The sequence below is a fragment of the Callospermophilus lateralis genome, chromosome 1 (assembly GCF_048772815.1).
Source record: "Callospermophilus lateralis isolate mCalLat2 chromosome 1, mCalLat2.hap1, whole genome shotgun sequence".
Taxonomy (NCBI): Eukaryota; Metazoa; Chordata; class Mammalia; order Rodentia; family Sciuridae; genus Callospermophilus; species Callospermophilus lateralis.
The window spans coordinates 3,572,137-3,599,825 of NC_135305.1; the positions used below are offsets into that span (position 1 = coordinate 3,572,137).

At 50.1% G+C, this 27,689-nt stretch overlaps 1 protein-coding gene across 1 annotated transcript in view; it reads left to right on the plus strand.

The window, feature by feature from the left end:
• Nucleotides 1–26,442, plus strand: part of Paxip1 (PAX interacting protein 1) — a 48,261-nt gene extending 21,819 nt beyond the window's left edge. Inside the window, exons 6-21 of the mRNA XM_076831362.2 lie at nucleotides 513–1,151; nucleotides 4,869–5,559; nucleotides 6,215–6,309; nucleotides 9,559–9,654; nucleotides 10,591–10,728; nucleotides 11,879–12,000; nucleotides 12,399–12,583; nucleotides 13,362–13,405; nucleotides 15,300–15,370; nucleotides 16,686–16,788; nucleotides 18,479–18,647; nucleotides 22,274–22,374; nucleotides 24,010–24,144; nucleotides 24,225–24,300; nucleotides 24,399–24,458; nucleotides 25,981–26,442. Of these exons, the coding sequence (XP_076687477.1) occupies nucleotides 513–1,151; nucleotides 4,869–5,559; nucleotides 6,215–6,309; nucleotides 9,559–9,654; nucleotides 10,591–10,728; nucleotides 11,879–12,000; nucleotides 12,399–12,583; nucleotides 13,362–13,405; nucleotides 15,300–15,370; nucleotides 16,686–16,788; nucleotides 18,479–18,647; nucleotides 22,274–22,374; nucleotides 24,010–24,144; nucleotides 24,225–24,300; nucleotides 24,399–24,458; nucleotides 25,981–25,997 (2,742 nt within the window). The 3' untranslated portion in view covers nucleotides 25,998–26,442. The remainder of the gene's footprint in view (nucleotides 1–512; nucleotides 1,152–4,868; nucleotides 5,560–6,214; nucleotides 6,310–9,558; nucleotides 9,655–10,590; nucleotides 10,729–11,878; nucleotides 12,001–12,398; nucleotides 12,584–13,361; nucleotides 13,406–15,299; nucleotides 15,371–16,685; nucleotides 16,789–18,478; nucleotides 18,648–22,273; nucleotides 22,375–24,009; nucleotides 24,145–24,224; nucleotides 24,301–24,398; nucleotides 24,459–25,980) is intronic.
• The last annotated feature ends 1,247 nt before the right edge of the window (nucleotides 26,443–27,689 follow it).

The following is a 27,689-nucleotide window of genomic DNA, read 5'->3' on the forward strand; positions in this document are numbered from 1 at the left end:
CTTTACTTTCTGTTCCTGATTATCACAATAAACTTGGCTAAAAGCTGCCAGTAATATGCATGCAACTGCCTGAATACTATGCTGCCTAGAAATTTCTTCTGTCTGATGAAGAAGTCCATTCCTAGCGCTACTTGTGTATTTAAAGTATCACTTTAAAAGTGAAGTTAATAATAAGGAAGGAGATTGAACAAATTGTGTTATGTATACATATGAATACAACATGATGAATCCCACTTTTGTGTATAATTATGATGCACCCATTTAAAAATAAAAGAAAGAAACCAGTTGGCACCTTCAGCATTCTGCCTAGAGAAACAGTAAGTTAACTTAAACAAAATCTAAGACTGCTGTGTGGGCAGGAGAACTTCCTGTGGCACTGACGCGTGGCACCTCCTGACCCGGCTCCCACCCTTTGCCCAACAGGAGAGGTGCTGCGGGTGGAGCGCCTCTGGAAGGGTGCTCGGGCCCGGCGGCACTCATGGCTGTGCGGTGTGTTTGTGCTTTGCTCATAGGAGAAGTACGAGTGTGCTGTGAAGCGAGCCGGCATCAAGGTTGTGACTCCCGACTGGGTCCTGGACTGCGTATCTGGAAAGACCCGGAAGGATGAGGCCTTCTACCACCCTCGCCTGATCATCTATGAGGAGGAGGAGGAGGAGGAAGAAGAGGAGGAGGAGGAGGAGGTGGAGAATGAGGAGCAGGACTCACAGAATGAGGGCAGCACGGAGAAGTCCAGCCCGGCCAGCTCCCAGGAAGGCTCTCCTTCCGGGGATCAGCAGTTTTCACCCAAACCCAGCACCGAGGCATCCAAAGGGGAACTGATGTTTGATGACTCTTCGGATTCGTCACCTGAAAAGCAAGAGCGGAACTTAAACTGGACCCCGGCAGAGGTCCCTCCGCTGGCTGCGGCGAAGCGCAGGCTGCCTCAGGGAAAGGAACCTGGGCTCATTAACTTGTGTGCCAATGTCCCGCCTGTCCCAGGTAACATTCTGCCTCCTGATGTCCGGGGTAACTTAATGGCTTCTGGACAGAATCTCCAAAGTTCTGAAAGATCAGAAATGATAGCTACTTGGAGTCCAGCTGTGCGGACATTGAGAAATATTACTAATAATGCTGACATTCAGCAGGTTAACCGGCCATCAAATGTAGCACATGTAAGTCTCTCTTTAAAAGAAATTTAAATATTGGATATAAGAATTGGATTTCATGTTTCTCTCAGTATAGTGTATTGTTTCTGCTGATTCAGACCAGGTAACTCACAAGCTGTGTTTATTTGTGTGAGAACAACTTTTACAGTCATGTATGCACAGACACAGGCATGTGCCCAATAGCACCATTTGGGCTGACAGTTGACCAGTGTGGTGGTCCCATGTGGTCATGTCACCTGGTGGTGTCTAGTGGTCTTGGTTTGTGTAAATGCACTCTATCATGTTCCTTCAGCAGTGAAGTCGCCTCAGGATGCATTTCTCAGGATGTCCTCCAAGATTGGCAGTGGGTTTTGCGGGTCTGACTCATTCAAGCATGTGCTGCATATTTTAGGGTCCTAAACGCTATTCCAAGAGGGGAACGGTGTGTATTTAGGTGTAGAGCCGGCATGGATGAGCAGAATCAGGACGCAGTGGTGGAGCGCTTTCCCCTAGAGAAGGGGTCTGCTCTCACCCGGCTAAAATGGGCAGTGACAGCAAAGGCTGGAGTGCTGTTTACTGGTCGAACCTGACTGCCATCAAGAACTCCATGGCAAATGAATAGTATAAATTGAACTCATTCACTGCAGAAGCCTTGATTTTAGTTTAGTTTGTGGCTGGAGCTTGTTGGTACAGAGTGGTTCGTAAAGTTCTAAGTAGGTGTAAGGTAGGTGTTTGAAGGGCACCACCGGTGGTGCCCATTGAGCACTGGAGATAAAATGGCCAGTGAGGACGAACCCCCACTTAGGTGGAGAAAACAGCAGGCCAGCATGTGGGAGCAAGGTTTTGGTGGCTTAGATGTTTTGAAGAAAGTAGTGTCACAGCACAGCAACTGGGAGAAGGAAAGCTGCTTTGGACCAGGCGGTCTGGGAGGGCCTTGTGGCTGAAGTGGCATAATTCAGGGTTGAGTGACAGGGCAGTCCCGGGAGGACTGGGGGCAGAGTGCCAGATGAGAGGAGAACAACTTCCAAGACCTGAGGGTAGGCAAGAACTTGTTGGCTGCAAGACGATAAGGTGGCGAGCTTAGTGAGGTGGGAGCTGGAGGGGATTGGAAGGCCTGGTCCCACGGAGAGAGGATGGCTGTCAGGCGCAGTGTGCAGGAGGGGTCTAGAGGGCGGGAGGGCAGCATTGCTGAACGTGGTCAGGGCCCGTGGAGTTTGCAGCCGCAGCTCCCGATGTTAAGTACGTGCATGGGAGGGACAGGAGGAAGGATGGGCGAGGGCATCCTGCGAGGATAAGAGTGAGACCACAAGTCATGGGCTAAAGGCCCCCTGGGGCTGGGGCTGGTGCAGGGTCTCCCTGGCAGCAGAAAGGCATGTAGGTGTGGTCCAAGCATGGAAACGGGGACTAGCGAGCGGTCCTGGGTGCAGCCTGTCTTGAGAGGGATGGTCCCTTGAAATGCTGAGCCAGCCTTTCTAGGGTCCTGAATGGCAGAGGCTGAGCACCTGCTGCCCTGCCCCACAGTCTTTTGGCCCCTCCACTCCTTGTTTGATTCCTCTGTCCCTTCCACTTTATGTCACATGCCTTTGACTGACCATGGGTTTACAGAGTGATTAGGAGTGAGTGGTCGAGAGAATGGAAAGACCACGGCGGGGAGGTGGTCACGGGACAGTTAGGCTAGGACTTTTCTAGGCAGGCGCCCCTGAACTCTGGAATTGCCTAAGGAAGGACAGATAGACTGCAAAGGAAAGGTCCACCCATTCCTCACCAGGCGCAGCAGGCACAGCCACAGCAGCAGGACACGTGTTTAGAGCTGTACCCTGGAAAGCCAGGGGACTTTGCAGCAGGCATAAGTGGGCATGATGAACAACAGGCCAGAGGCCAGGAGAGTTCTTCAGGTTTTGACCTTAGAAATGAGAAGAGTGGTGGGACCCTGTGAAGGGCAGTGGGTTCTGGCTCCGGGTCAGATGGCCTTTGTGACCTTGGCTTCCCCAGCCCAGCACAGGTTCTGCTCCAGCTGCCTGCTTCACACTCTGGCCTCCTCTGACCTCTCACCTGCTTCCCCACGCAGTCACCCAAGCCAGTTGAGTTTTGTGCCACTCTGAGGGAAGTAGGAGGGCCAGCGCAGCCTTCAGATGCTCCCCTATGCCCTGGTCCTGGGATGTGCTGCCACATTTGTGTGGGGTCTTCCTTCTCAGGGCAGCAGGTGGCAGACAGCTGGGTCATCCCTGCTCATTGTGGCCGCAGCATTTATTTCCTATGATCCATAAAGTTCCCATGTGTGTTTTCTGCGGTAGCTGAAAATAATATATGTGCAAAATAAAACCCCCCAAGGGTACCACATGGTAGCAAGCATGCACACTCCCTCCCAGCCCCGCTATGTTTCCCTGGGAGGTGGCCTCCTAGCCGGCTGCACACTCAGACTGCACATGTGTGCAAGCTGGTGTCTCCATCCGCCTTCTGAGGACCTGTGCACATCACAGGCTGCTCAGCCCTTGGGGTGGCCAGAGATGGGGCTCATTTCCCATTGTCCTTGACTGGGTATTTTTGAAGTCTTTAACTAGAGAGAAGAAACAGTTCTCGTGCTGGTTTCAGGGCCATAAGAAGTTGTCAGACTTGTCATTTGAGCATGTTGAACACAGCTTATGCCGTGACAGGTTGCTTTGGTTTTGTTTTATTCTGTGCTGAGCAGGATATAAGGAAAAAAACTCGCAGTGTGATTCTCTCCTTGGTGGACATCTCTGGATCCCTCTCCTTTCCCCTCCACGCCCTCAGCATAGATCTAGCTCTCAGCTTGCTTCTTTTGAAGTGGGATGACTAGAAGGGAAATGGTCTTGGTCTGGAGCAAATGGTTTTCTCTAGCTTGAAATTTTTGTCCATCTAAAAAGCTGAGAGTCTTCTTTGAGGAAGGATGGTTGGCCAGCTGTGATGTGATGTCTTAGTCGGGGAACATGTACCACTTAAACAGACCTGCTGTTGGGACCTTGTCTGCCCCTCTTTTTCTCACAAGCACTGCACAGCCGTGTGCAGTGGGGAAGGTGGAGAGGCCGTGCTGAGCCTCACTGCTGCCTGAACCATTCCTGGTGTTAAGCTTGAGCCCCGCTGCTGCCATCTGAACACCTGCTGTCATCTGGAAGGTGGCTTTGTGGGTCTTCACTGGACTCTGGACCACAAGGCAGGGGGAAATGGAACATGGCAGCTGTGGAAGGTTTGGGTGAGGCTGAGTCTGGCTACTAGATCCCTTCAGCACCTGTCATTCCCCAGTGCATCCTGGTCCCTGAAGGCGACAGTCCTGTGGGAGGGAGATGGGCAATACAGAGGCGCTGCCGGTTACGCGAGGACCCCTGGGCTCAGTTGCCAAGGATCCACGAGGACAGGACAGCATTGACAGTTTGTCTGTCTCACTGCCCTATCACTCTGTTCTCTGAAACACAGCAGCCACGTGAGTCTTTATTGTCAGCTTTAATTCATCAGCTTATTCCATTGTGTAGTTTAAAATTTTGATGTTTTTAAATATTTTTGAAAATGATTTTTTCAAAAATAGGAATTTATTCACTTTATTGATGTTGGTGATACAAAATCAATACATTAAAAAAATGAGATATTGTTTTTGAAGTTTGCAGTGATTCGATGTTCCTATTTTATTGAATGTTAACCACATAGACTGTCCTGTTTTTCTTTGATGGAGAGACCATAGTACCTTTCAGGAACTCTGTATAATGACTTGAACCCACTTTTGTCTTCTAGATATTACAGACCCTTTCAGCACCCACAAAAAATCTAGAGCAACAGGTGAATCACAGCCAGCCAGGACATGCCAACGCCAACACCAGTGCTGTGCTGTTTAGCCAGGTGAAGGGCGCTCCAGAGACACACATTCTGCAGCCGCCCCAGCCGCAGCAGCAGCAGCACCCAGTTCTGCACCTCCAGCCCCAGCAGATCATGCAGCTGCAGCAGCAGCAGCAGATCTCCCAGCAGCCCTACCCCCAGCAGCCGCCACATCCCTTCTCACAGCAGCAGCAGCAGCAAGTGCATCAGCACCAGTTTCCTCAGCAACAACTACCGTTTCCACAGCAACAGTTGCATCCTCAGCAGCAGCTGCATCGCCCTCAGCAGCAGCTGCAGCCGTTTCAGCAACAGCATGCCCTGCAGCAACAGTTACACCAGCTGCAGCAGCACCAACTACAACAGCAGCAGTTAGCACAGCTGCAGCAGCAGCAGCACAACCTGCTACAGCAGCAGCAGCTACAGCGCCTGCAGCAGCAGCAGCAGCAGCAGCAGCAGCAACAGCAGATGCAGAATCAAACAGCACAACACTTGAGCCAGGCCTCCCAGGCGCTTCAGCACCAGGTTCCACCCCAGCAGCCTCCGCAGCCCCCGCCACCCCCACCCCAGCAGCAGCAGCAGCAGCTTTTTGGACACGACCCAGCAGTGGAGAGTTAGTAACGGGGTTTTGCTTTCTTTGTACTGCAGGCCTCATACTTGCATAGATGCTTCTCAGGTGTTTGAGGGTGTGGGTGAAGATTCACCTCTGATAGTCCCCAAGGTGGAGAATGCAGATCTCATGCCTGACAGAGTCATCATGGGATCATTAGGCTGTCTTCTGTTCTTTGGGTCAGCTATCACATACCAAAGAGAAGTTGGGGTCCCGTAGAGCAGCCAGACTGCCACAAGGACTAACTCAGGAATATTTAGTGGTCACACATAAAATACGTTAGTTTTTATTATTTTTGGTTCTAGGGATTGAAGTAGGGGTGCTCTACCACTGAGCTACATCCCCAGCCCTTTTGTTCTTTATTTTGAGACAGGGTATCACTAAGTTGCTGAGGTTGGCCTGCAACTTGGGTACTCCTGCCTCAGCTTCCTGAGTTGCTTGGATTACAGACATGTGGCATCATGCCTCGTTAATTTTAGTTTTAATGATCATTTTATATGAGTTATTAAATTAGAATATTTGTGGCAATGTTCCAAATGTGTCCAGTTGCTGTGTATTTGCCTCATGTTTAAGCCTTGTTAGTGTAATATGTTCACACAAACTTGGCAACAAACATATTCATGAAGTCCTTTTTTTTTCTTATATAATTCTGTTCTAGTTCCAGAAGAAGGCTTCTTATTAGGATGTGTGTTTGCAATCGCGGATTATCCAGAGCAGATGTCTGATAAGCAGCTGTTGGCTACCTGGAAAAGGGTGAGCTGCGTTTGGAGGAAGGCGACTCTGAATTCCACGCTGATCCTCCTGAATGTAGACTTCCTGTTCATTCAGCGCTTTCTCTGAGATGCATTTGTGTGTGTTGGAGAAAGTTCTGGTGTTTCATTGTTAGCATTCTCTGTGACCTTGAGCATATCCCTTTCCTAGGCTGTAGATTTCCAGCGGTTGGGTGAAGATGTCATATTTGATCATTCTTACAATATTTAGGCTCTGAAATTCTAAGGGGAACTAGTTATTTGTCTGTAATCAGGATGTGGGATAAGATCAGGTGTTTGCTGACCTAAGATGAGGATACCAAAGTGTATGTCTTCAACATGTTTCTCCAAAGACACGTACTAGAGAATCCCAGCCTCCCAGGTCAGAGGGACTCAGGCTTCTCGTGTAATTGTGGAAGGGCAGTCTGCTGTTATTTTGCACAGTGGCCTTCAAAAGTGAGTGTGAGTGAGTTTCAAGCACACCTTGACTCTGCTTCTCTCTGACATTCTCTGTGTTTAGACCCTTGACATGGCCAGGCCTGCTTCAGGACCTGGGCAGGCTGACAGGGACTCAGGTAAACAGCAGGCAGTCCGGGGTCTGGCAGACAGGGATGGCACAGGGTGTTCTGGGAGCCTAAGAGAGAACATTGACTTCTCAGGGTGCTGGGTGTTAAGAGCTCTGGAAGAGGTGATTTCTGGGCTCAGTCTTACAGGGTAAGCAGGAGGATGTCCAACTGGAGCAGCTTTAGCCAAGGCAGGAGTCTGCAGAAGCCATAGGCAGAAGTGGATGGAAGGTCCAGGCTGCAGCCCGGGGCCCTGGAGCCAGGACAGGGCAGGGGCAAAGGCTGCCTGTCTTCTAAGACCCTACTTACTTGCTGTGTCACAGTGAATTTGACTTCTCCTTCTTGGAACCTTAATAGAAAAGAGTGAGTGAAGTTGTCAGAAGTCCATGTTACATGGTAAACTGCTGACTTTGAAACCAGCCAGAAGGGTGACCGCCTGGCCAGCTGAGGGGTGATGACAGCTGAGCCAGGGCAGGGTGGGAGGAACAGGAGGCATTGCTGAGAGTCAGAGCAGTTAGAAGTTAAGAAGTGCCAGAAGTTAAGAAAGTGACATTCAGAAACCTTCCTAGAAAAGAACAAAACTCAAGTATGAAAGCTAGTCGTTTTTTCTTGTTGTTTTATTTCATTTTGTTTTATGTTAAAGGGTTATATAAGAAATCCTCCATCAGTAGTAGGAGTTTGGGAATAGAGAAAATGAAGGGGAAAAGCATTCAGAAAACAGCTTACACCGTAATGACACGTGTCTCCAGCCGAAAGGAACGAGAGAACAGTGTCTGGGCAACTCTGAATGTTCCGAACACTGGAGGAAGGACTTCAGACTCAGTGGAGGGAGAATGTTAAAGGCTGAGGGTCTGCATAGGGTGTTGCGCCTGATGGGTGGCACATGGAGCCGTTTCCATGAGCATCTTTAAAACTGTAAGCGACAGTGATTTCCAGTCTAGAGTAGCGTGCAGCCACCAGTCAGCCAGGCGTGGTGAGGTGTATGGAGGCTCCTGCAGTCAGAGCACTCACCCTTTCTCAGGGAGCCACTGCTCCTGAATGGGGGCTCCCTGAATGGGGGCTCCAACGTGAATGAGGAAGGGAGGCCTAGGGTGAGAGGGAGGATGTGGGAGTAGGAGTAGGAGCTGGAGCGAGTCGGACTGTGGCTGATAGATGGAGCAGGATGTGCGGTTGGCATTTGTTTGCTGTGTAGCAAATTACTCCAGAGCTTAGACACTTCAAACAAGAAGCTTTCATGATCTCAGTTGCCTCTTGGGTCAGGAATCCTAAAGTGGCTAGGGTAGCTGTGACTCAGGCTGTCTGTGCGGCCGTTGGAGCTGCTGAGGGGCCACTCAGAGGCCCACTTCCTCAACACACAGGCTCTTCTGGCTACTTGGATGGCTGCACAATGGCCTGACTTCCTTCCCAAGAGTGTGGCTGAGATGGAAGGAGGGAGCCAGCTGGTGTCTAAGTCTAGCCTGAGCTCTAGCTGCAGGGGTGGAACTCCGACTCTCGGAGCATCAGATCCTTTGTGGCCGCATTTAAACCCCTGCACACAGATGTCTGTGATGTCAGGAATAAAATTGTGAAAAGGTGCGAGTTGCATAGAAAAGGGAAGAGAGCAGGGGGCAGGGTAATTGCTGGCTCGAGGAAGCAAAGGTGCACCCAGCGTTGAACCACATGGCTGAGCCAGCAGGGTCCTGTCCATGGGAGGGGCGGCCTTCAGAGGAGGAGCAGGCCCACAGATGGCACCCAGGGTGCTAAGAAGCTGCACCAAGCCTGAGCTAGGCATGGACAGCGGAGGACGAGTTGGTGGCAGCTGCTGGCAGAGGCAGGAGCTTGTACAGAGGCAGGGCCTTGTACCTCCTGAGGCTGCTGGGAGTGTCACAGAGGAAACAAGTACCCGCTCACCGCAGAGAGGAGGGAGGGAGACAGCTTTTCTTATGGGCCTTGTTTAGTGTTTCAACTAATGTGCAGACGCTCCTCTGGGCAGCGTTTGAGCTTTGACACATGCCGGGTGCTGTGTATCGTTGCTGTCAAGGAGCAGAATGGTCCCTTCATCCCTAAACCTGAGTCTAAAAATTAGTGTTTGGTATTTATGATTTCATTCTGATTTCCTGTCTTTTCCTTTCCTTTTAGAGTGATGGTTCTTGAGGGGCACATCTGCCCTCGGGGACAGTTGGCAGTGTTCACAGGCATGCGTAGCTCTTGGCCAGGGGAACCACTGCTGGAGGGTAGGGGTTGAGGTCAGGGAGGCTGCCGCACACCCTCTGCTGCTCAGGGTGGCCCCAGCACTGGTCCAAATTGCAAAATGTCAGTAGTGCCAAGATGGAAAAACCGTGCTTTAAGAGGAAAGCATTAAAAAAATAAATAAATAAATAAATAAACTGTAAATGGGTTCAAGAGAACAGGTGGAGGGGGTGGGATGGGGGTGCTGGGGATGGAGCTGGGGCAATTGAGCTCCGTGGCTCAATGATAATGTCAGGGTGTCCTCCCTAGGAATTGGGATGGAATGAGTGCTGGGGCTCACTTCACTTTCTAGTGCTGGGTGCGGCAGGCACAAATGTCACCTCTCCTTCTGTGCCATGTCGGGGAGTGATAAATGTCACCTCTCTGTGCCATGTGGGTGTGTGGTGGTCCTCTTAATAGCCCTCCTGTTGGGACATAGAGTTCTCCTGATAGTTGATGACAACTTTGGCTCTTTGGTGCAGATAATCCAGGCACACGGTGGCACTGTGGACCCCACGTTCACCAGCCGCTGCACACACCTCCTCTGTGAGAGCCAGGTCAGCAGCATGTATGCGCAGGTAAGGAAGCCCCTCAACTGTGCCCGGTGCCAGCTGCCCTTCCTGTGTGCAACTCTCAGCTTCTAGTGCTGGGTACTTTTGGGGAAGAACTTTTTTTCTACCTCTAGAAGTAGAAAAGTTGCTTCTAATTAGTGTTCACGGAGTTTTTGGTTGCCTACATGCTTTTGTGGACACTCTTTGAGCATTGGAGAAAGGGAAATTGCAGGTGGCATTAGGAGGGGTAAGCCCTCCTTCCAGTCACTATCAAGCCACCTGCGGAAAGGATTTGGAACCATGAGCACTTTGCAGGCAGGGGTCCCGGAGGCAGGCATCTCCAGACCGCTGGGCAGCAGCTTCCTTCTCTAGCCCTGAAATTCCGTCTTTGTCTCTTCATAACAGTTCTTGTTTGTAGAGGTCAACGTGACAGAGAGCCTTTAGAAAGCCCTCCTGGGCCAAGGGTGATCTTAGCACAAGCACTGCCAGCGCATGCAGGGCCTGGGTTCCCCCAGCACCACAGAGGAAGGAAAAAGCTCCCTAGAGGTAGCTCTTCCTGGATCTGCTTTGCCATTAAAAATGTAGAAACACTGGTGAGCTTTTTTCCTGAGGTTGATTCTAGATGGATGGTTACATTTTTATACCTTGATTTACCTGGGACCCTTTTTGTTCTTATGGAGGCGTTTTAATTTGACCATCCTCAATGTCGTTCATGATTAAAGTTACTCCCAAAGGTTGTCCTGAAACCACTCGTTGCAGGCTCTTGTCCCTGGAGACATCTCCAGGTTGCTTCATTAGGAGTAATCAGCCACGCTATGGTAGTTTGCTCGTTTAGCAGATTGTGCGCTGAATGTCATGAAATCTGCTAATGGGACATTGTATTCATCCAGTCTTACCATTTTGAGTTCAGTCCCGTTGTAGAACTAATTCCCAAACAACCACCTGTGGTCTTGTGTTCGATAGGCGATCAGAGAAAGAAAGCGGTGTGTCACTGCGCACTGGCTGAACACGGTGCTGAAGAGGAGGAAGATGGTGCCGCCTCACCGGGCCCTTCACTTCCCAGTGGCCTTCCCGCCGGGGGGGAAGCCCTGCTCACAGCACGTAAGGGGCCTCTATGTGGTTTCTGGCCACTCTTCTCGGGGAAATGGGTGCCTGTCCAGCGTGGAAGGTCTGTTCCTTCTTCAGTGTTCTCTGGCCCCGCTGAGGCTGAGAAGTGCCTGATGTGGGGATTCTTTGTTTCCTCTCTTCCCATTTCAGTCAGTTTCCTGCACGTAGTAGATATTTAACGGATTCTTCAGTCTCTGACGCGGTGTGAAATCCTAACACACATTAGGCATTTGGCCCTAGCAGCAGCCACTGCTGGAGAACACTATCAGTTGTGGGTTTGCTTGTCTAAAGCTCTTGGCACTGTGGTTGTCGAGAGAAGTGGAGGACTGACTCCTTCACATCCCTGACGGAACCCTGTTGGCCATGGCTTCCGCGGTCTTACCACTCTGCATTCCGCCCTGTCCCTTCATCTTTGCACCGACTTCTTCCTAGACTTGGTATCTCTGTGCCTTCCCTCCATAAGGGGTCGTATGCAACGCTCTTGTGGCCCTGGCACAAAGAGGCAGAGACAGGGCTGCATGTTAGTGCCGCCTGGCCTGGCAGAGACCTGTCCCAGCTCACCCCCAGTCAGCCCTGTCACACATTGTCCCCTCTGTCTTCCTTTCTATGGTGAGGTACATTGTTTTTCTTTTTTTAGTATTAGGGATTGAACCCAAGGGCACTCAACCACTGAGCCTCATCCCCAGCCCTATTTTGTATTTTATTTAGAGGCAAGGTCTCACTGAGTTGCTTAGCAGCTTGCTGTTGCTGAGGCTGGCTTTGAACTCGCCATCCTCCAGCCTCAACCTCCGGAGGCGCTAGGATTATGTGAGGCATATTTTTATTGGTTATCCTTTGCTAGGTAATTGTGACAGTTGCAACAGTGTCCCAGTTGTGCACAACAGCATTGTGGCAGAGTGTGCATGCTTGGAGTGTGCCCGCCTCCTTAGTTTGGGTGCATATGCACAGTCACGGCCGGGCCACAGTGCTCCACTCCAGGAGGTCTCACTGCAGCAAGGCCACTGGTGATGAAGGTCTGCCCCTCACTGCTTAAGACTGGCATGACCTTGTATGCCCCATAATGCAAAAGAAGGAGAGCAACCAAGAAGTTGAAGAAGTCGTCCTTGTGTTTTGGGACTAACCTTACTTGTTCTTTCTTCCGTAGATTATCTCCGTGACTGGATTTGTTGACAGTGACAGGGACGACCTGAAGCTAATGGCGTATTTGGCAGGTGCCAAATACACAGGGTACCTGTGCCGGAGCAACACAGTGCTCATCTGTAAAGAGTAAGCCGAGTTGGAAACTGCGTTTAGTCGGAGGTCACACCCCGCAGAGCGGCCGTTGGGACCGCTGTTTCTAACGTGTGTGCTTGGGTAGACTGAGGGCTGTGAAAAGCACTGCAGTGATGTTCATGGAGCGCTGGCAGGATCACCTGCGAGTCACTTGAGCTGTGACTTGGAAGGGATTAGTGGAAGGGGGACTGGCGGGTTTGGGTAAAGGAATGAGGTGTGCAGGCGGCTGTGGCCCAGTCAGGCCCCGCGTGCCTGTACCTGCACCAGGGACCCAGAGTGTGCCCGCCACTGCTGCTTGAGTCATGTTTCTGTTTTTTGTGAAAATAAATACCAATTTACAGTAGATAGTGCTGACATTTAATAAATGTGCTTTCTCCTCAAAAACAAAAAAGACCAACTGGTTTAAAGTATGAAAAAGCCAAAGAGTGGAGGATCCCGTGCGTGAATGCCCAGTGGCTGGGGGACATCCTGCTGGGGAATTTCGAGGCCCTGCGGCAGATCCAGTACAGCCGCTACACAGCCTTCAACCTGCAGGACCCCTTCGCGCCCACTCAGCACTTGGTTCTGAATCTGCTGGGTGAGTGGAGACCCCGGCTGGCTTCTCGGAGTGCTGGGAGCCGCCTGCCACCTGGGCTCACACCCTGGGCTGGGCGGCGGGGGCCTCCACCAGGTCTTATTCTTCCGTTCCCTTTCCACACTCCTCTGCCTGCTGCCCAGGCTTTTGTTGGTCAGAGAGACAAGACCCGGGAGGCTCCCCACCCCTCCCCCTGCAGCAAGGGGATCCTGAGCCTTTCCTCTGCCCTGCAGAGTCGAACAGGGCACCAAGGTCACTCAAGGGGTGCTTGGACCTTCTCTTAAGGAAGTCCATCCTGATGTTACCAGGGTGGCTTTAAACAAGGGAAAGCTCTTCTTGTCCCTGAGCCCTGTTTTGTGTCCCTGTAACGCACCTGCTGGCTTGACCTCAACTCCGAAGCCACTCTGCAGGGACTCTTGCCCACAGTGTGAGCATGCTGGTCCCATTGGTGAGCCTCTCCCTGTCGGGTGTGTCCTTCCTGTCACATCTCATCGTCACTCATGTGTTAGTGGCCAGACTGTGACCGCTAGACCTGGACTCCCTCTTTTACAAGTGTCTAGCCACACGGCAGGAGAGAGGTGGCAAGTGCCTTCAGTTGGTCTCGGTGTTTGCTGCCAGTTGTGTGCGCCACTTCACAGAGGTGCTACAGCTGGCCGTCACCTGTCTCCTACGTGTGGTGCAGTTCTTCCTGTCTCCCTGGGTCGGATGAGCAGCCTAGGAGAGGCCTGCAAAGCAGAGTGTCATGGTGGGACGTACCTTCTCTCTCTCTCTCTCTCTCTAGATGCTTGGCGAGTCCCCCTGAAGGTGTCGGCAGACCTGTTGATGGTACGTCAGCCGAAACGTCCCCTGGTACTGCTGTGCCTTGCATTGCAGTGGGGTGTGTTTCAAGGTCGTGTTTGGGAGTGAAAACGTCCCCATCATCTGCCAGCGTGATCACAGGTGAAGGCTGTGTCCTCCTTGTCATGGGAGGTCCCGTGCCCCGGGCCTGTGTCTCTGATGGCTGGTGACTCCTGTCCGTCCTCGTGTGTGGCGGGGAGCATTGTTGCCTCGAGGAGCCGAGGACTGTGTCTGGACCTGGAGAACAGAATAAAGTGGGAGGCCAGTCCTGCTTTCCATGGGGAGAGGCCCGAGGTGGAGGCCGATAATAGAGTAGGTGAGGGGCCCACCGCAGGCCAGAGTGCAGGAGGCCAAAGGCTGTTGTGCCAGGGAGGCCCCTGGGAGGCCAGGCTGGCTCCGTTGGGAAGCTGGAGTGCGGGCGTGGCTCGCTCCAGGCACGTGGCTATGGATGTGGAGGGTCCTGTCCACCCCACGAGGTGGACAGGTGGAACCTTGCTTTCTGACTGGCTGATTCTCCACGTTGAGTGTGTGTCCAGTTACAGACGGGTCATTTCGGTCATTTCACTTGGAACCTCTGTTGCCGCAGTTGCCTGAGGTATGTCGGCACTGTGAGGACAGCAGTGTCCTTCTGTTAGTCAGTGCTTTGTGGCCTAAGACCTAGGAGCACGTACACCTTGTCACATACGGCAACCCGTGTCTTTAAAATGCAGAGTCCCAGAGCCCCCTGGGTGCACACCTGTGTCCTGGCTGCTGGGGAGGCCGAGGCAGGGTGGCTTGAGCCCAGCAGCTCCAGGCAACCTGGGCAGCGTGGCAAGGATGCCCCTCTGCGGCTTAGGAGGAGCTGGTCCTGCGGGTCCGAGAGGCCGGGTGGGTCTCAGGTGCCGTGCAGATATGCACGTCTGGACACGGCAGCAGTGGTGGTCGGGGACTGGGAGTTGGGGCGACTGACGTGGTCTGGAGGTAGCTGTGAAAGCAGTGCAGTTCACGTGGTGGGGCACAGAGAGAACCTCTGAGTCCAAAATGTGGAGGAGGGCCAGGTACAGTGGTGCACGTCACGCCTGTCATCCCAGCAGCTCAGGAGGCTGAGGCAGGAGGATGGTGAGTTCAAAGCCAGCCTCAGCAAGAACGAGGTGCTAAGCAGCTCAGTGAGACGCTGTCTGTAAATGAAATACAAAATGGGGCTGCGGATGTGGCTCAGTGGTCGAGTGTCCCTGAGTTCAATCCCCAGTGCCCCCCGAAAAAAATGTGGAGGAGGAGTGGACAAGGATAGGGCAGGATTGAGGGGCTGGCTTTGTCAAGACCCCACAGGGAGCTGCGTGTTCCTCTTCCTTTTTGCCTGGCTCTCTTCTGCCTCCTAATGCTTGAGCTGGTTCTAGAGGATCTGGCTCCTTCCTGAGATGAAGTCAGGAAGTTTGGTACCTTGTCTTGCCTTAGGTAGCACTGCTAATCTGATGGTCGTGTGTCTTTCATGATACTATGGATGATGTTCCTGTTTTAGTAATCTCTTTAGGGAGATGTAACTGCAGGGATTATAGTTTTCACATTCCAAGTTGGGACACAGGATAAAATACTTGAAATAAAAACAGTTCTGAGGAGTTTGGGTTGAGGACTGGATATATGACACGAGGTGAGGACAGAAGCGGGCAGAGGCTTTCTCAGGAGCTGGAGGACTTGGTGGGTCGTGGAAGAAAGCCAAAGTGACTTGGGGGTCTCTGGAGCATGGCCTCCCCTCCGGCCTGCCCGTGCCAGTTCCCTAGGTGAGCTCTGTCCTGAGGGTGGCAAGCGGGTTCTGGCTGCCAGTGGTGACTGGGTCCCTCGACACGCGCCCTGAGGCTTCTGTGTTGCGTGGAGACTGAGCTGATGGACGGTGTTTGCATTACAGGGTGGAAGGTTACCTCCCAAACTGAAGCAGAACGAAGTCGCCAGCATCCAGCCTTCTTCCAAAAGGGCCAGGTATGAATGATCTGGCTGTCCTTCACAGGTCCCTTCCCAGAGTCAGGTGGTGGGCGCGGGTGTCGGGGTACTTCCCACGAGCTGGACCTGAAAGTCCAGTTTTCTCCTTCATGATGTGTCGCAGCGCGCCTCAGTTTATTGCTGCAGATAGTGAATAAAGACAAATTTTTGCTTTTTTACTAAAAAAGCAACAAAAAAAGTTTTTATTTATGTAAAAGCTTACCACAGCCCCAGTATTAAAACAGAAGCTGCTGTGGGGGCAACAGCTGGAGCCCTGGGCCAGCCCAGGCCAGGGTGCTGTGGGTGCACCGCCCCAGAGCATGCACAGGACCTCTTGGCCGCCCGGAACTGTGGTTCCTGGGTGGAGGTGTGTGACCCGCGGCAGGCCAGAGTGGAGGGAGGCCGGGGCGGGCAAGAGGACCCGTGGCAGCTGGGCAGCTGGGGCGAGGCGTGCCTCAGGCGGCTGGCTGTGATGGGATGGCCTGTGTGGCAGATTCACGTGCAGACCTTAGACTCATCTGGTGCAGACATGCTGGCCAGTCTGGTCATGGAACAGGGCACGGCAGGTGCCAAGCCGCCTCTTTCTCGGTTCTAGAGCAACCTTGGTTCCGAGCCTGTGGATGAAAAGCAGCCGGAGTTGTCCCCATTGTCCTCTCCTGCCCTCCCAGGTCCAGCTCACAAGCTGAATGAGATCCTAACTATGAGATTGATTTGGGAGCCACAGATAAACTTGCTTGACCACCTCATTCAAATATAAACCGAGATAGGATGTACTGAGGTGCCAGGCAGATGTGAGTGCCTGGAGGCCTGGTTAGGCTGCGTGCTGCGGTGGGGCAGCTCGTTGGGTACTTAGGGCGGACGACAGGCTGGAGTTAGTACAGCAGGCCACCAGGCGCTCTTCCTTGGCCAGCTACGATTTGTGTGCCTATGTCAGTGGGGGTCCACCCCAGTCACACACAGTTTTTAGTTTTAAAACTCGCAGGAAGTGGAGAGCACTGTTAAAATAGTGAAGCTAGCAAAGTCAGCAAAGCGGGAAAACGAGCTTCAATATTCGCCTCCATTCAAAGTGCATTTAAAAGGTGAAGTGGGGGCCCCGATGAGGAAGGGCACGTTGATATAACCAGAAGTTAGCCGGTGCCTCTCCTGGCGGCTCTGACATGGTCTCTTTTGGGGTGCCTTGATGTCCGTGGGAGAGGGAGGACAGTGCCACACACACTCGCGTAGCTGCTGGACTGATGACTCCCTTGCTTACTAGGAACACTCTGATTACTAGGAAACATTGAGCTCCTCACTGTTTGGTGCCTGTGTCTTGTAGGATTGAAGATTTACCACCTCCTACTAAAAAGCTGACTCCAGAGCTGACCCCGTTTGTGCTCTTCACGGGATTCGAGCCTGCCCAGGTTCAGCAGTACATTAAGGTGACCTGCATGCTGCTCTGCCCCGTGGGCCCATCAGCACTGTGTGTGTGTGTGTGTGTGTCTCAGGCTAGCTGCTCGTGAAGCCAGTGTGGAACCCGGCTGTCGTCGCGGTGGTCTTCTCTTATGAAGTGCTGTAGGAGTCTGTCTGGTTAACATCTAGTCATCAAGTCACTTCCTGCCTAGTTCTGAAGGTCACGCCATACGTCAACGTCACATTTCAGTGCTTGGTTTTTTATTCAGACGTGGGACCCAGGAGCCATTTTTATCACTGTGTGACATTTACAATTACTTGAATATCATTTTTTTTATTTTTAAAAAATTTGTTCTTTTTAGTTATATATGACAGTAGAATATATTTTAACATCCATACATGGAGTGCAGCTTCCCATTCTTGTGCATGTATGTGATGTGGAGTTTCACTGTTCCTGTATTCATATATGAACATGGGAAAGTTAGGTCCACTTCATTCCACTGTCTTTCCTCTTCCCCTCCCCCCTTCATTCCCTTTTATCCAGTCCAATGAATTTCTGTCCCACCACCACCTGCCGTTGTGTGCTAGCATCTGTGTATCAGAGAGAACATTCGGCTGTTGGTTTGGGGGATTGGCTTATTTCACTTAGCATGAGAGTCTCCAGTTCCATCCATGTGGCAGGAAATGCCATAATTCCCTTCTTCTTCATGGCTAATATTCCATTGTGTATATGTGCCACTTGAATGTCATTTCCATAAAGTCTCTGGCTTCAAAGGGGCCCGTTGAACTCTATGGGTTCTCTGATTGAAACACAGTTTTTCAGGATTAGTTTTCTGGGAAAAAGGAGGGGTTAACTCAGGATGTGGGGGAGGTTGTATATGTTAAATGGTAAGTGGGAACAGAATCAAAAATATAGTTTTTGAAACAGCAGTATGAGAGATGATGAGATCCTGTTTGGTTTTGGTGAGGAGGGTGGTGTCATTAGTGGACCTCTGGGGGTATATACTGGGGACTGAAGTTGATCAAATCCTGTGCCTGTATGTGTGCCACAGTGAGACCCACTATTCTGTGTGGGTGTTATAAACTGATAAAACACTTTCAAAAAATAACTGGCTTACATAAGGCTGGATTCATACATCATACTCCTAATTTCTTTTAAGGAAAAAAATTTATAAATGCTATTATTATAAATCTAATTTACTCTTTCTACTTTTAAGATGTGAGTGTGACTGGAGGTTTCCTTACATTCTGCTTCTTGGTCCAGTCTCATGCCATCACTTCTATTTCTAAATATTCGTATTTTAGTTAAGTAGGTGGACACAATACCTTTATTTTATTTTTATGTGGTGCTAAGGATCGCACCCAGGGCCCACGCATGCCAAGCGAGCGCTCTACCCCTGAGCCCCAGCCCCAGCCCTGTGCCATCACTTTTAAAGTGGAAATAGTGGGGCAATGGTGACCCCTCTTTTCCTTTGGAAGGTCTGGGATTGCCCACTTTTTACTTGGAAGTGAGCTGCCGTTCCTGGGCCCTTCTGCTAGTTCTTTGAGGGCAGTTGCTGCTGCTGGGCAACTGATTTTGCAGAGATGGCTGTAGAAGTGCCCTTTGTGCCTGCTCCACACGTAGTGGCTCTAGGCCAGGTGGGCGACCTGCTCCCGGCGGGTCCTTGCCTGGCCCTTCTGCTCACTGGCACTTCCCCTTCCCTCCATTGCTGGCTCCAGAAGCTCTACATCCTTGGCGGGGAGGTTGCTGATTCTGCGCAGAAGTGCACCCACCTCATCGCCAGCAAGGTGACACGTACTGTGAAGTTCCTGACGGCCATCTCTGTGGTAAAGCACATCGTAACGCCGGAGTGGCTGGAAGAGTGCTTCAAGTGTCAGAAGTTCCTTGGTGAGTGGCAGCTTGCTGTGCTTGTCAGGGGCTTCGGTCTCTTTACCAGATTGATCTGCGTTTTCATCCAAATATACAACTAGAGTGTTGTTTAAATGTTTGCTAATTATTCATTTAAGCTTATGAATTTATTCATGTGCCAGTGATTCATCTGATTGGTATCTCTACATTTTACGGTGAAGTATGAAGGTCTTGGTCATCTGAATGAAGTCAGGGACACATAAGCTCTGCATCCCCCTCTGTCCTCTGCTTCGTGTATTCTATTGGAAATGTGGCTGCAAGTGACAGTCTCACTGTCTATGAAGTGCAAGTTCTCCTCTTTCTGGAGGGAGAACAGGTGCACGCAGATGTCCAGGTACAGTTTTGAGCATTGGTTCCTGTTGGAGGGACAAGTTGTGACCTGCTTTCAGTTGAGCTGCCGTAGATCAGAGTGCTTGTGTTTGGGGCTGGATGTGGGGAGGACCCTTGTGGATCAGGGAGGGCCCCGCATGTGTTTAGGTCCTTGCCACGTGCACAGCAGGCACGTGTCCTGTGCTCTTCTACTTGGAGACAGTAGAGCCCCGATGAGCGTGTGCCTTTACATCCTGAGTTCCGTTGGTCACCGTGTCTGCCTGTACCCTACCCCAGCAGGAACTGCGAGCTTCTCCACGTGCGTCCTGGATCCCAGGGGCCCCTGGTCTGGTAGATAGGGGCAAAGGCACCAAGGGCAAGACAAGCTCCCCCCGCATTGGTTTTGGGGTTACAGATGTGTTTTAGAGCAGGCAGATTTGCAAGTATGGAATCCATGAATAACACGACTCACATGTTAAGTAGTATCTTGAAATTTTGGAAATTTTTTTGTTAAGTTAAAAGATACTAATGAAACAGAGGACAAGACAGAAGAAATAGTTGTAGATACAATTACTACAGATGTATTGTGGCCCCCAGTTTTCTGTAACATGAAGAGCCATGCTGTGTGGAGTGTGACGCTGTTCTCAGTTGAAATGCTGTGATTTCTTGGGTTCTGCTGTGTAGGGGGTGGTGGGTCCCGGGGGGCTGTCCTGCTCCATCACCACACACAGCATGGCAGCCCAGCAGCGTGGGTCTCTGGGACTCTCGGAGATGCTTGGTGGCCCCAGCCTGCCAGGTTGCAGATGATTGCGTAGTGAATTTCCAATTCTTGTACATTCAGGGTTGCGGTCTGTGAGAACAGACTCTCTTATCTGTTTAAAAAGTTCACATTTCATATTTGGTGGAAAATTCTGGTTGACTTTTATTTCATTATTGCATTGTGAATAGATGTTTGCTGTATTGATCTTTGAGACTTACCAAGTAGTTCAGTTATAGGCATTTAATATTGAGAAAATTTATATTGTACCCTCCAAATTCTAGAGTTTCTAAGAGAATTTTTCCAACTTAGTAATGATTCTGTTTAAAAGGAACCTTTTTTTTTTTTAAGTTAGTTGAGGTTTCCAGCAAAATTGCAGAAAGTGCAGAGATTCCCTGCATGCACATGTGTTCCACGCCAGGGTGGCACAGTAGTTACAGTGGACCTGTGTGGACCTTTGGGCTGTGGTTGCCTGTGGTTCATAATGTTCCCTCTTGTTCTCCTGGCATTGCACATTTGTTGGGCTTTGACAGATGTGTAGTGACGGACAGCCACAGTTACAGGGTCCTGCAGAACAATCATCCTGTGCTCTGCCTGTTCGTGTCCCCCTCACCAGCCCTTGACCACCACTGATGGTTTTATTATTGTGTCTGGTTCTGCCTTCTGCAGAAAGTCCTGTAGTTGCAATTATATAGCTTCTTTCCCTCAGCTGTGTGCGTGTGAGGTTCCTCCATGTCTGCCTGTGGCTTGAGCTGCTTTTCAGCACTGAGCACAGTCCTCTTGCTATCCCTTCACCCACGAAAGAGGATGTGGCTGCTTCTAAATTTTTCGCTAAAGCTGCTGTAAACATTTGCACGCAGGCTTTTTTGTGGACATGCTTTCTGCTCGTTTGGGTAAACACCAGGAGCATTGTTCCTGGATCCCGAGGTCAGAGAGTGTTTAGCTTTGTAAGAAATTGCCAAACTGTCTTCCACTGTACCATTTTGTACTCTGCTAGCAATGGCTGAGAGTCCGGGTTGCTCCACGTGCTTTTTAGTGTGTGGTGCTGTGTTCTGGATGCTGTGGTTGTGCCAGGTGTGTGTTGGCATGACTTGGTTGACTTTTGATGCTGACTGTCTTTTCACCTACCCATTTGCCATTCGTCTTCCTTGGTGAGGTCACATCTTTTGCCCATTTTCTCTTCAGGATGTGTGTTTTCTTCCTGTTGAGTTAAAGAGTTCTCTAGATGTTTAGTAATATTCTGTCATTAAGTCTCTTACGAACATTTTCTCCTAGTCTGTGGCTTACCTTCTCCTTCTCTTGACAACGTATTTTGCAGAATAGATGTTATTAATTGTAGTGAAGTTCAGCTTATGAATTCTTTTTTTATAGAGTATAAGGTCTGTGTCCAAACTCATTTTTTGTGCTGGATGTTGAGTTTATGTAGTGACGGGACTGCTGGAGGGTCGGCAGACTGTCCACGAGTAAAGAAAGCTTTTCACATTTGTAAAGCACTGATCTCTTTTTTCTATACTGGAGATTGTGCCAGGGATGCTTCCCCACTGAGCTGCGTCCCTAGCCCTCTTTATTTTTTATCTGTGAGGTAGGCTCTAGCTGAGTGGCTGAGACTGACCTCACCCTGGCCACCCTCTTTTCCTGCCTCAGCCTTTGGAGTCACTGGGATCACGGTGGCGCCACTGTCACTACTGGCAGTGTTTGAGAAAAGGAAGAAGGATTTGGCCCACAAATCCTGGAACACGTGTCGCCTGGCCCAGCTCTCCACCCCTCATTGCCCTTGGGAATGTCTGGCCGAGTCCAGCTGTCCGTCGTGCTGTGTGGGTGGGCAGTGCAGGAGGAGGCTTCTCTGAACACAGACACGGCATAAGAAGATGGACGTTTTGTGTACTTTAACTTTGGCACCTTGGGAAGGTGTTAAAACTGAAGGCCAGTAAACACTGAAAGCCAGTCTATTAAAAATCCTCAGAAGTCTTTAAAAGTTGATGGAGGCCCATTGTGTGTCTCTCTGTGTGTGTGTGTGTGTGTGTGTGTGTGTGTGTGTGTGAAGATTGAGCACTGTACACTTTTACACCCTTAAAGGGAAAGTGTGTTGGCAAGCCAGTGAAGTGTGACCAATCCACCTAATTGATACTCACTGATGACGCTCATGTCCTTCAAGGCTCTGCTGGGTTGGCCGTGTTCACACCTGGATGTGGAGGCCACTGAGGCTGGCCCTCGAGGCCTGGCATTCTTCACCACAGCCTGGACTGGGAGAGCTGGCCAGCTCCCAGAACGGTGTAGGACTGCAGTGAGCACCAGGCAGGCAGGGGCAGCGCCCAGGAGGGCCCCTGGTTGGGCGGTTTTCTTTAAGGGGTTGGCGGTCACTTGTTAAGAGAAAGAACATGTGCCTTTTTCTGTCTGGCTGTCTTCAGGGAGGAAGGTGAAGCACGAAGGGGAGCTGTGAGTATCCAGGCTGCGGAGGCAGAGGGGCCACCAGTGACCTGTGCTGCCCCAGCGCTGCAGGCCCCTGCGTGTTCTGAGTGTGTGCACTTCTGTTTTCCAGATGAGCAGAACTACATCCTTCGAGATGCTGAGGCTGAAGTCCTTTTCTCTTTCAGTTTGGAAGAGTCCCTAAAACGAGCACACGTTTCCCCGCTCTTTAAGGTACACTGGGAGGAAACCCCACATCAGCCAGGGTACACATAGTGGTGTCCAGCTGCACGGGCTGGCCACTGGGTGATCACCTGGCCGTCTAGTGGCCTTTCCTCCCAGGACATTGCCACATGCGGTCACCTTGTGGGGAAATGCAGAGCACCCCTGGAGAATTGCTCTTTATAATAGCTTCTTAAAAATTGGTACAAAATGGTGCTGGGGCTGTAGCTCAGTGGTAGAGTGCTTGCCTAGCACATGTACTGGGTTCAATCCTTAGTACCACATAAAGATAAATAAATAAAATAAAAGTATTGTGTCCATCTATAACAACAAAAAAATTAAAAAATTGGTATAAAAATCAAACTGATAGATTTATTAGAGATAAGATGTTCAGAGGAGATGGTCATAAATAATCCAGTTGTTAACAGACGTTGAAGTTCATTTTTCTGCTTTTAGCAAATCTTTCAAGGACATTGCTTATATTCTGCTCAATAAATATGTATTCAGCTGGAGAAGGTACTTGAAAAAATATTAATTGAAAGTTGCATAAATAATTCAGAACTAAAGATTTTAAAATATTTGTTAGATAAGAGATTTAAAACAGTTGGGAATTTTTTTTTAATCAAAGAGCTAAACAAATCAATAAACATAATCTGCTCTTTGAACTTCTTAAGGAGCCAGCTTAGGAATTAGAAGTGATTTGGAATACGGAGTTAGGATGCATTCCTGCACTCTACCTAAAGTAATCGAACTTGTCTACATATTTATTTGGCTATTTTTTTAAGAGCAGTTGAAAACAAAGTAGTATTTCTTGACATACATAGGAGTAAGCTTGCCACAAAGTCAAGTCTTTAGGCATCAGTGTTATTCTGATTGTGGTTGAGTCCAGAGAGTAGAAAATAAAGACAAGGAAGATTGCAGGCCGGAAGTGGTGCCAATCTGTTGCTCAGCAGGAAGTGTGGTGAAAGGGAATATGGATTTAGAACTTTATAGAAATTGTGAGCTAGGTGTGGTGGTGCCTCCTGTTTTCCCAGCTGCATGGGAGGCTGAGGCAGGAGGATGAAGTTCAAGCCCATCCCACCAACTTAATGAGGTCTTGTCTCAAAAAGTAAAGAGGGCTGGGGATGCAGGTCAGAGGTAGAGTACTCTGGGTTCAGTCATTCCCCAGGACATTGTGAAAAATGCTTACAACAGTCTGGCCTATTCACAGAGTACTCCATTCTTTTCTTTTTATTACTTTTTTCTTTTTTTTTTTTTTTTTTTTTTTTTTTTTAGTTGTAAATGGACAGAATGCCTTTATTTATTTTTATGTGGTGCTGAGGATTGAACCCAGTGCCTCACACATGCTAGGCAAGTGCTCTGCCACTGAGCCCCAGCCCTAGCCCCGACTCCATTTCTTTTAGGAACTTAGGGATCTGGTCACTTTTGATTATCACAGGTCATATTTTATATGGAAAAGTGCTTAGTTATTCTCAAACTGACATTCCGGGGTTTTTCTAGACCTAATTAGTGGGGGAATTCAATTTCAAAATTTCAGGAAATTCCACATTTTGTTTGTTAAAATCTCAGGATAGAGTATGAAAATGTATATATTCTAAAAATCAGAGCATTCAAGAAATAGTATGTGTATTTTAATTTTACTTTAAGGCAAAATATTTTTATATCACACCTGGAATCTGCCCGAGCCTTTCAACTATGAAAGCGATTGTGGAATGTGCTGGAGGAAAAGTCCTGGCCAAGCAGCCGTCCTTCCGGAAGCTCATGGAACACAAGCAGAACAAGGTGAGTGAGGAGGACTGTGCTGTCCCGGGTCGTCCCGGGCGAGGCCTCTCTCACTGAGGCGCTCTTCTTCTTTTCCTCAGAGCCTGTCGGAGATCATCTTGATATCCTGTGAAAACGACCTGCACCTGTGTGGAGAGTACTTTGCCCGCGGAATAGGTAGGCGCGTGTGTAGGAATAGGTAGGCGGCGTGTCCTGGGCCTGCGGGCGCGGCCTGGCATGGGTTGGCCCTAACGGTATGGCTCTGCTTCCCCCAGAGGTGCACAACGCGGAGTTTGTCCTCACTGGGGTGCTCACGCAGACGCTGGACTATGAATCATATCCTTTTTGAAAGGGAAGTGAGGGTCTCGGCGCTGGCACCTGGCCCTGGGTGCTTTCGGGGTGCATGATGTCACAGACCTGGGGTTGGTTTCAGGAAAATGCTCACAGGAAAGGACGCGCGGTCTGGTTGGTGTAGGAGCTGGAGTAGCTGGCAGTTGGATAAAAGAGAAATGCTACAAAAATAAACCAAGTCTTAAGTATTATTTTCCTTTTAGCCACTTGTTTCTGAGGTTGTAGTTTTCAAAGTGAGGTGCAGATGGTGTGCACTCTGCCCCTGGAGCTTTGAGATGGGGCAGAGCACAGCAGCACAGAAGCCTCGCAGAAGCCTCACAGCAAGTGACTTCCTAGTACCCTGTGATGGCAGCAAGAGTGGGCTTTTAGAATGATTGTAACATTTTTATATTTCATTCAGTCAGATAAACAATAAGCCTTATTTTTTTTAAGTCCTTATTAAAAATATGAAATATTGTTCTAATGTGTGAACAGCCTTAAGTGAAGCAAAGTGTACTTTACAATCCGTCCCAAAAATGTGTTTCCACCCCAGTTTATGCCTGTGCCTGGGTCATGTTTTTTGAACCTTCCCCATGGGCAGGGTGGTGGGCTCGGGGTCTGCTCTCTGAGTGCAGTGGTGCCCACAACCTCCAGCGGAGGCCGCATTGACGGGCCATTCGTGACACGGGGATCTCTGTTTCAGGTGGGGAGTGCATAGCCATAGAGGTCAGGAGGGAGTCCATCTGAGTCCTTGGTGTGCTCCTCCTTTGTCCGCTGTTCAGTTGACCACACATTTCCTCTGGCCCTGAAAGATGGTAGGAACGCAGTGTTACAGAGCTTTAACACCAGCGCGCTGTGCAGAAGACCCCCTGGGTGCCGTGGTGAAGGCACTTTAAGAGGGATGGTTGCAGAAACCAAGGTCAGCTCAGCGGTCGGAGCCTGCGTGGTGGGGATGCTGCTTGGTTCAGAGCCCCTCCTCTTTGGCACAGAGCAGGGTGTTAGAAGCAAGGCAGGAGTTCTGAGGGAGGTGACAGAAGACCTGCTCAGTCTCTGTAGGTATGCCCTGAGCACTGAATGTCCTCTTGTGACTTTTTAAAAACTTACACGAGTGATTTGTGGATATTATTTTAGGACCTTTTTTGATACCATAGCCTGAAAGTTGCCTGAAAAATCTTGCCAGAGTGTGTGTGTAGGACTGCAGGAGCTCTTGGGGACACTGGGGGTCAGTTTTTGTGCTGAGGCTTGGGGATGTGGACTCCCAAGGATGCACACTTGTCATGTTAGTTAGGAGGAGACTCCAGCCGCTGAGCTCAGGTGTAGCTTGGGTTGGCATCAGGCAGGCCGGACAGGCTCCAGGGCTGGCTCCAGCTGAGTGGCCCCCTGCATGTGCATCAGCGTCTGAAGTCCCTTGTGGGAGGGACAGGTAAGGAGAGTGCTGCAGCACTCTCTAAGACACCTAAAGCTGTAGAGGTCTGTTTATGGTTCTCTTTTGCCTTGCCTTTGAAGCCCTTTTCCTCAACAAGCCCACGTATAAATTCAACTGAAGGCTTTGCGTGCTGCAGCCCGGATCTGAGGCCCAGTGCTGGCCACCAATCATGGAGACACCAGGGCTTCCTTCAGATGTGCTTGTTTTCCAGCTGCTCCCTTAGGGACAAGACGCAGACGCAGGAGAACACATGTATTGCTTATACTGCATCTTATTAAGATGTGTGATTTTATTCTGAGGAAACATAAATTATGTTTTGTACTATATGACTTTATGAGCCCACATTAGGTTTTATGATTCATTTACCAGGTTTTTAAATGTTTTCACAAAACCATATTGAACTTCAGCTACAAATAAAGTGATGTAAATGAAGACCTTGCTATCTAAATTATGAATGTTAAAGATTTGAAATGTTTTGTACTGCAATTATTTTTATTTCTTATACTCTTTCTTTTATATTGATATCTTGCCAACATTTTAAATAAATGTACTTTTGAACTTCACTTAGAATCAAGTGACCCCTTGTTATCCACATTTTTTTGCATAACTTATGCAAGTTGCATCCCACTGGGTGGCATTTGAAGTCATTCCAAGGCAAAGTGTTGGCGAGAAGTTTTCTCCTGCAGCAGTCGTTCTGTTAGGCTGTGCGTCCCCACCAGGCCGTGGGCCGCCTAGCAGTCACCAGATACAGCAGCGAGCTCAGAGCCAGATACTCCAGGGCACACTACCCTATTTCTGCTCCAACTGGACTGCAGCACCTGCCCGCCTGCCCGGCTGGGCTGTGAGTGCAGGGCAGGACGAGTAGTGGTTGCTGGCGTGGCCGCTGGCATTATTCAGATCGAGATGACCGTCCCATGCAGATGTACAGAGCTGCTCTCCTGTGTTTGCTTGTCAGATGTCCTCCTGAAACCCTGAGTTTACTTCCGTGACAATACCGAGGATCTGTGATGGCTTGAGTGCTGTTCTTCAATCACACAGTGGCTCCAGTTTAGCTCCTGAGCGCAGGTCAGAGGGAGCACAGGTTCTAAAAAGCCTTAGCCCAGAGTGAGCTGCACCTCTAGCCCTCCTCAGGCTCCCACAGGCTGTGGCTTGTGCTCCTCCGGTGTCTCTCCACTCCCATGGGGCCTGCGTGGCGTCATTTCTGTAGATGGAAAAGAGAGAGCTCTGGGGACATGATCACATGCCTCACATTCTAAAGTAAGGAGTGACATTGACAGTGCCAGCTTCCCGTCTGTCCCTTGACCTGTGGTGGTTTTGTGGTGGCCTGATTAACCTGGGGCACCTCAGGTTTTAAGTATGACTGGTGTTTGTCACCGTCGGCAGAGACACCACCTGAGCCGTTCCAGTGTGACCTCGTAGCAGCCTGCTGGGGCATCCCCGTGTCAGCTCCTGAGTACCCACGGGGTATCTAAGTGCTTGGAGCGACTTACCCAGAACTGGCCTCTCCCGTCCCATAGGCGGAATCCGTTGCCCATGTGGGCTCCTCCCTCCTCAGTGTTAGCAAGGTTTTGATAGTGTCCTTGCCAAGTTGCTCTCTGTCCTGTTACAAAGCAGTTTTCCCGACAAGATTCTGCTTGTCACAGCCGTGCTAAAAACCCAAACTCTTGTGTTTGGAATCTTAATCCCTTGTGACGCCCAGTCCACTCCTCACTCCTGCCACTTACTTGGAAGTACTTGCAAGCCCGCAGACACATCATGACCTCCTGACTTCATCTGCTGGCCTCTTCAGAGTGACTTCCTTCCTCTGGCA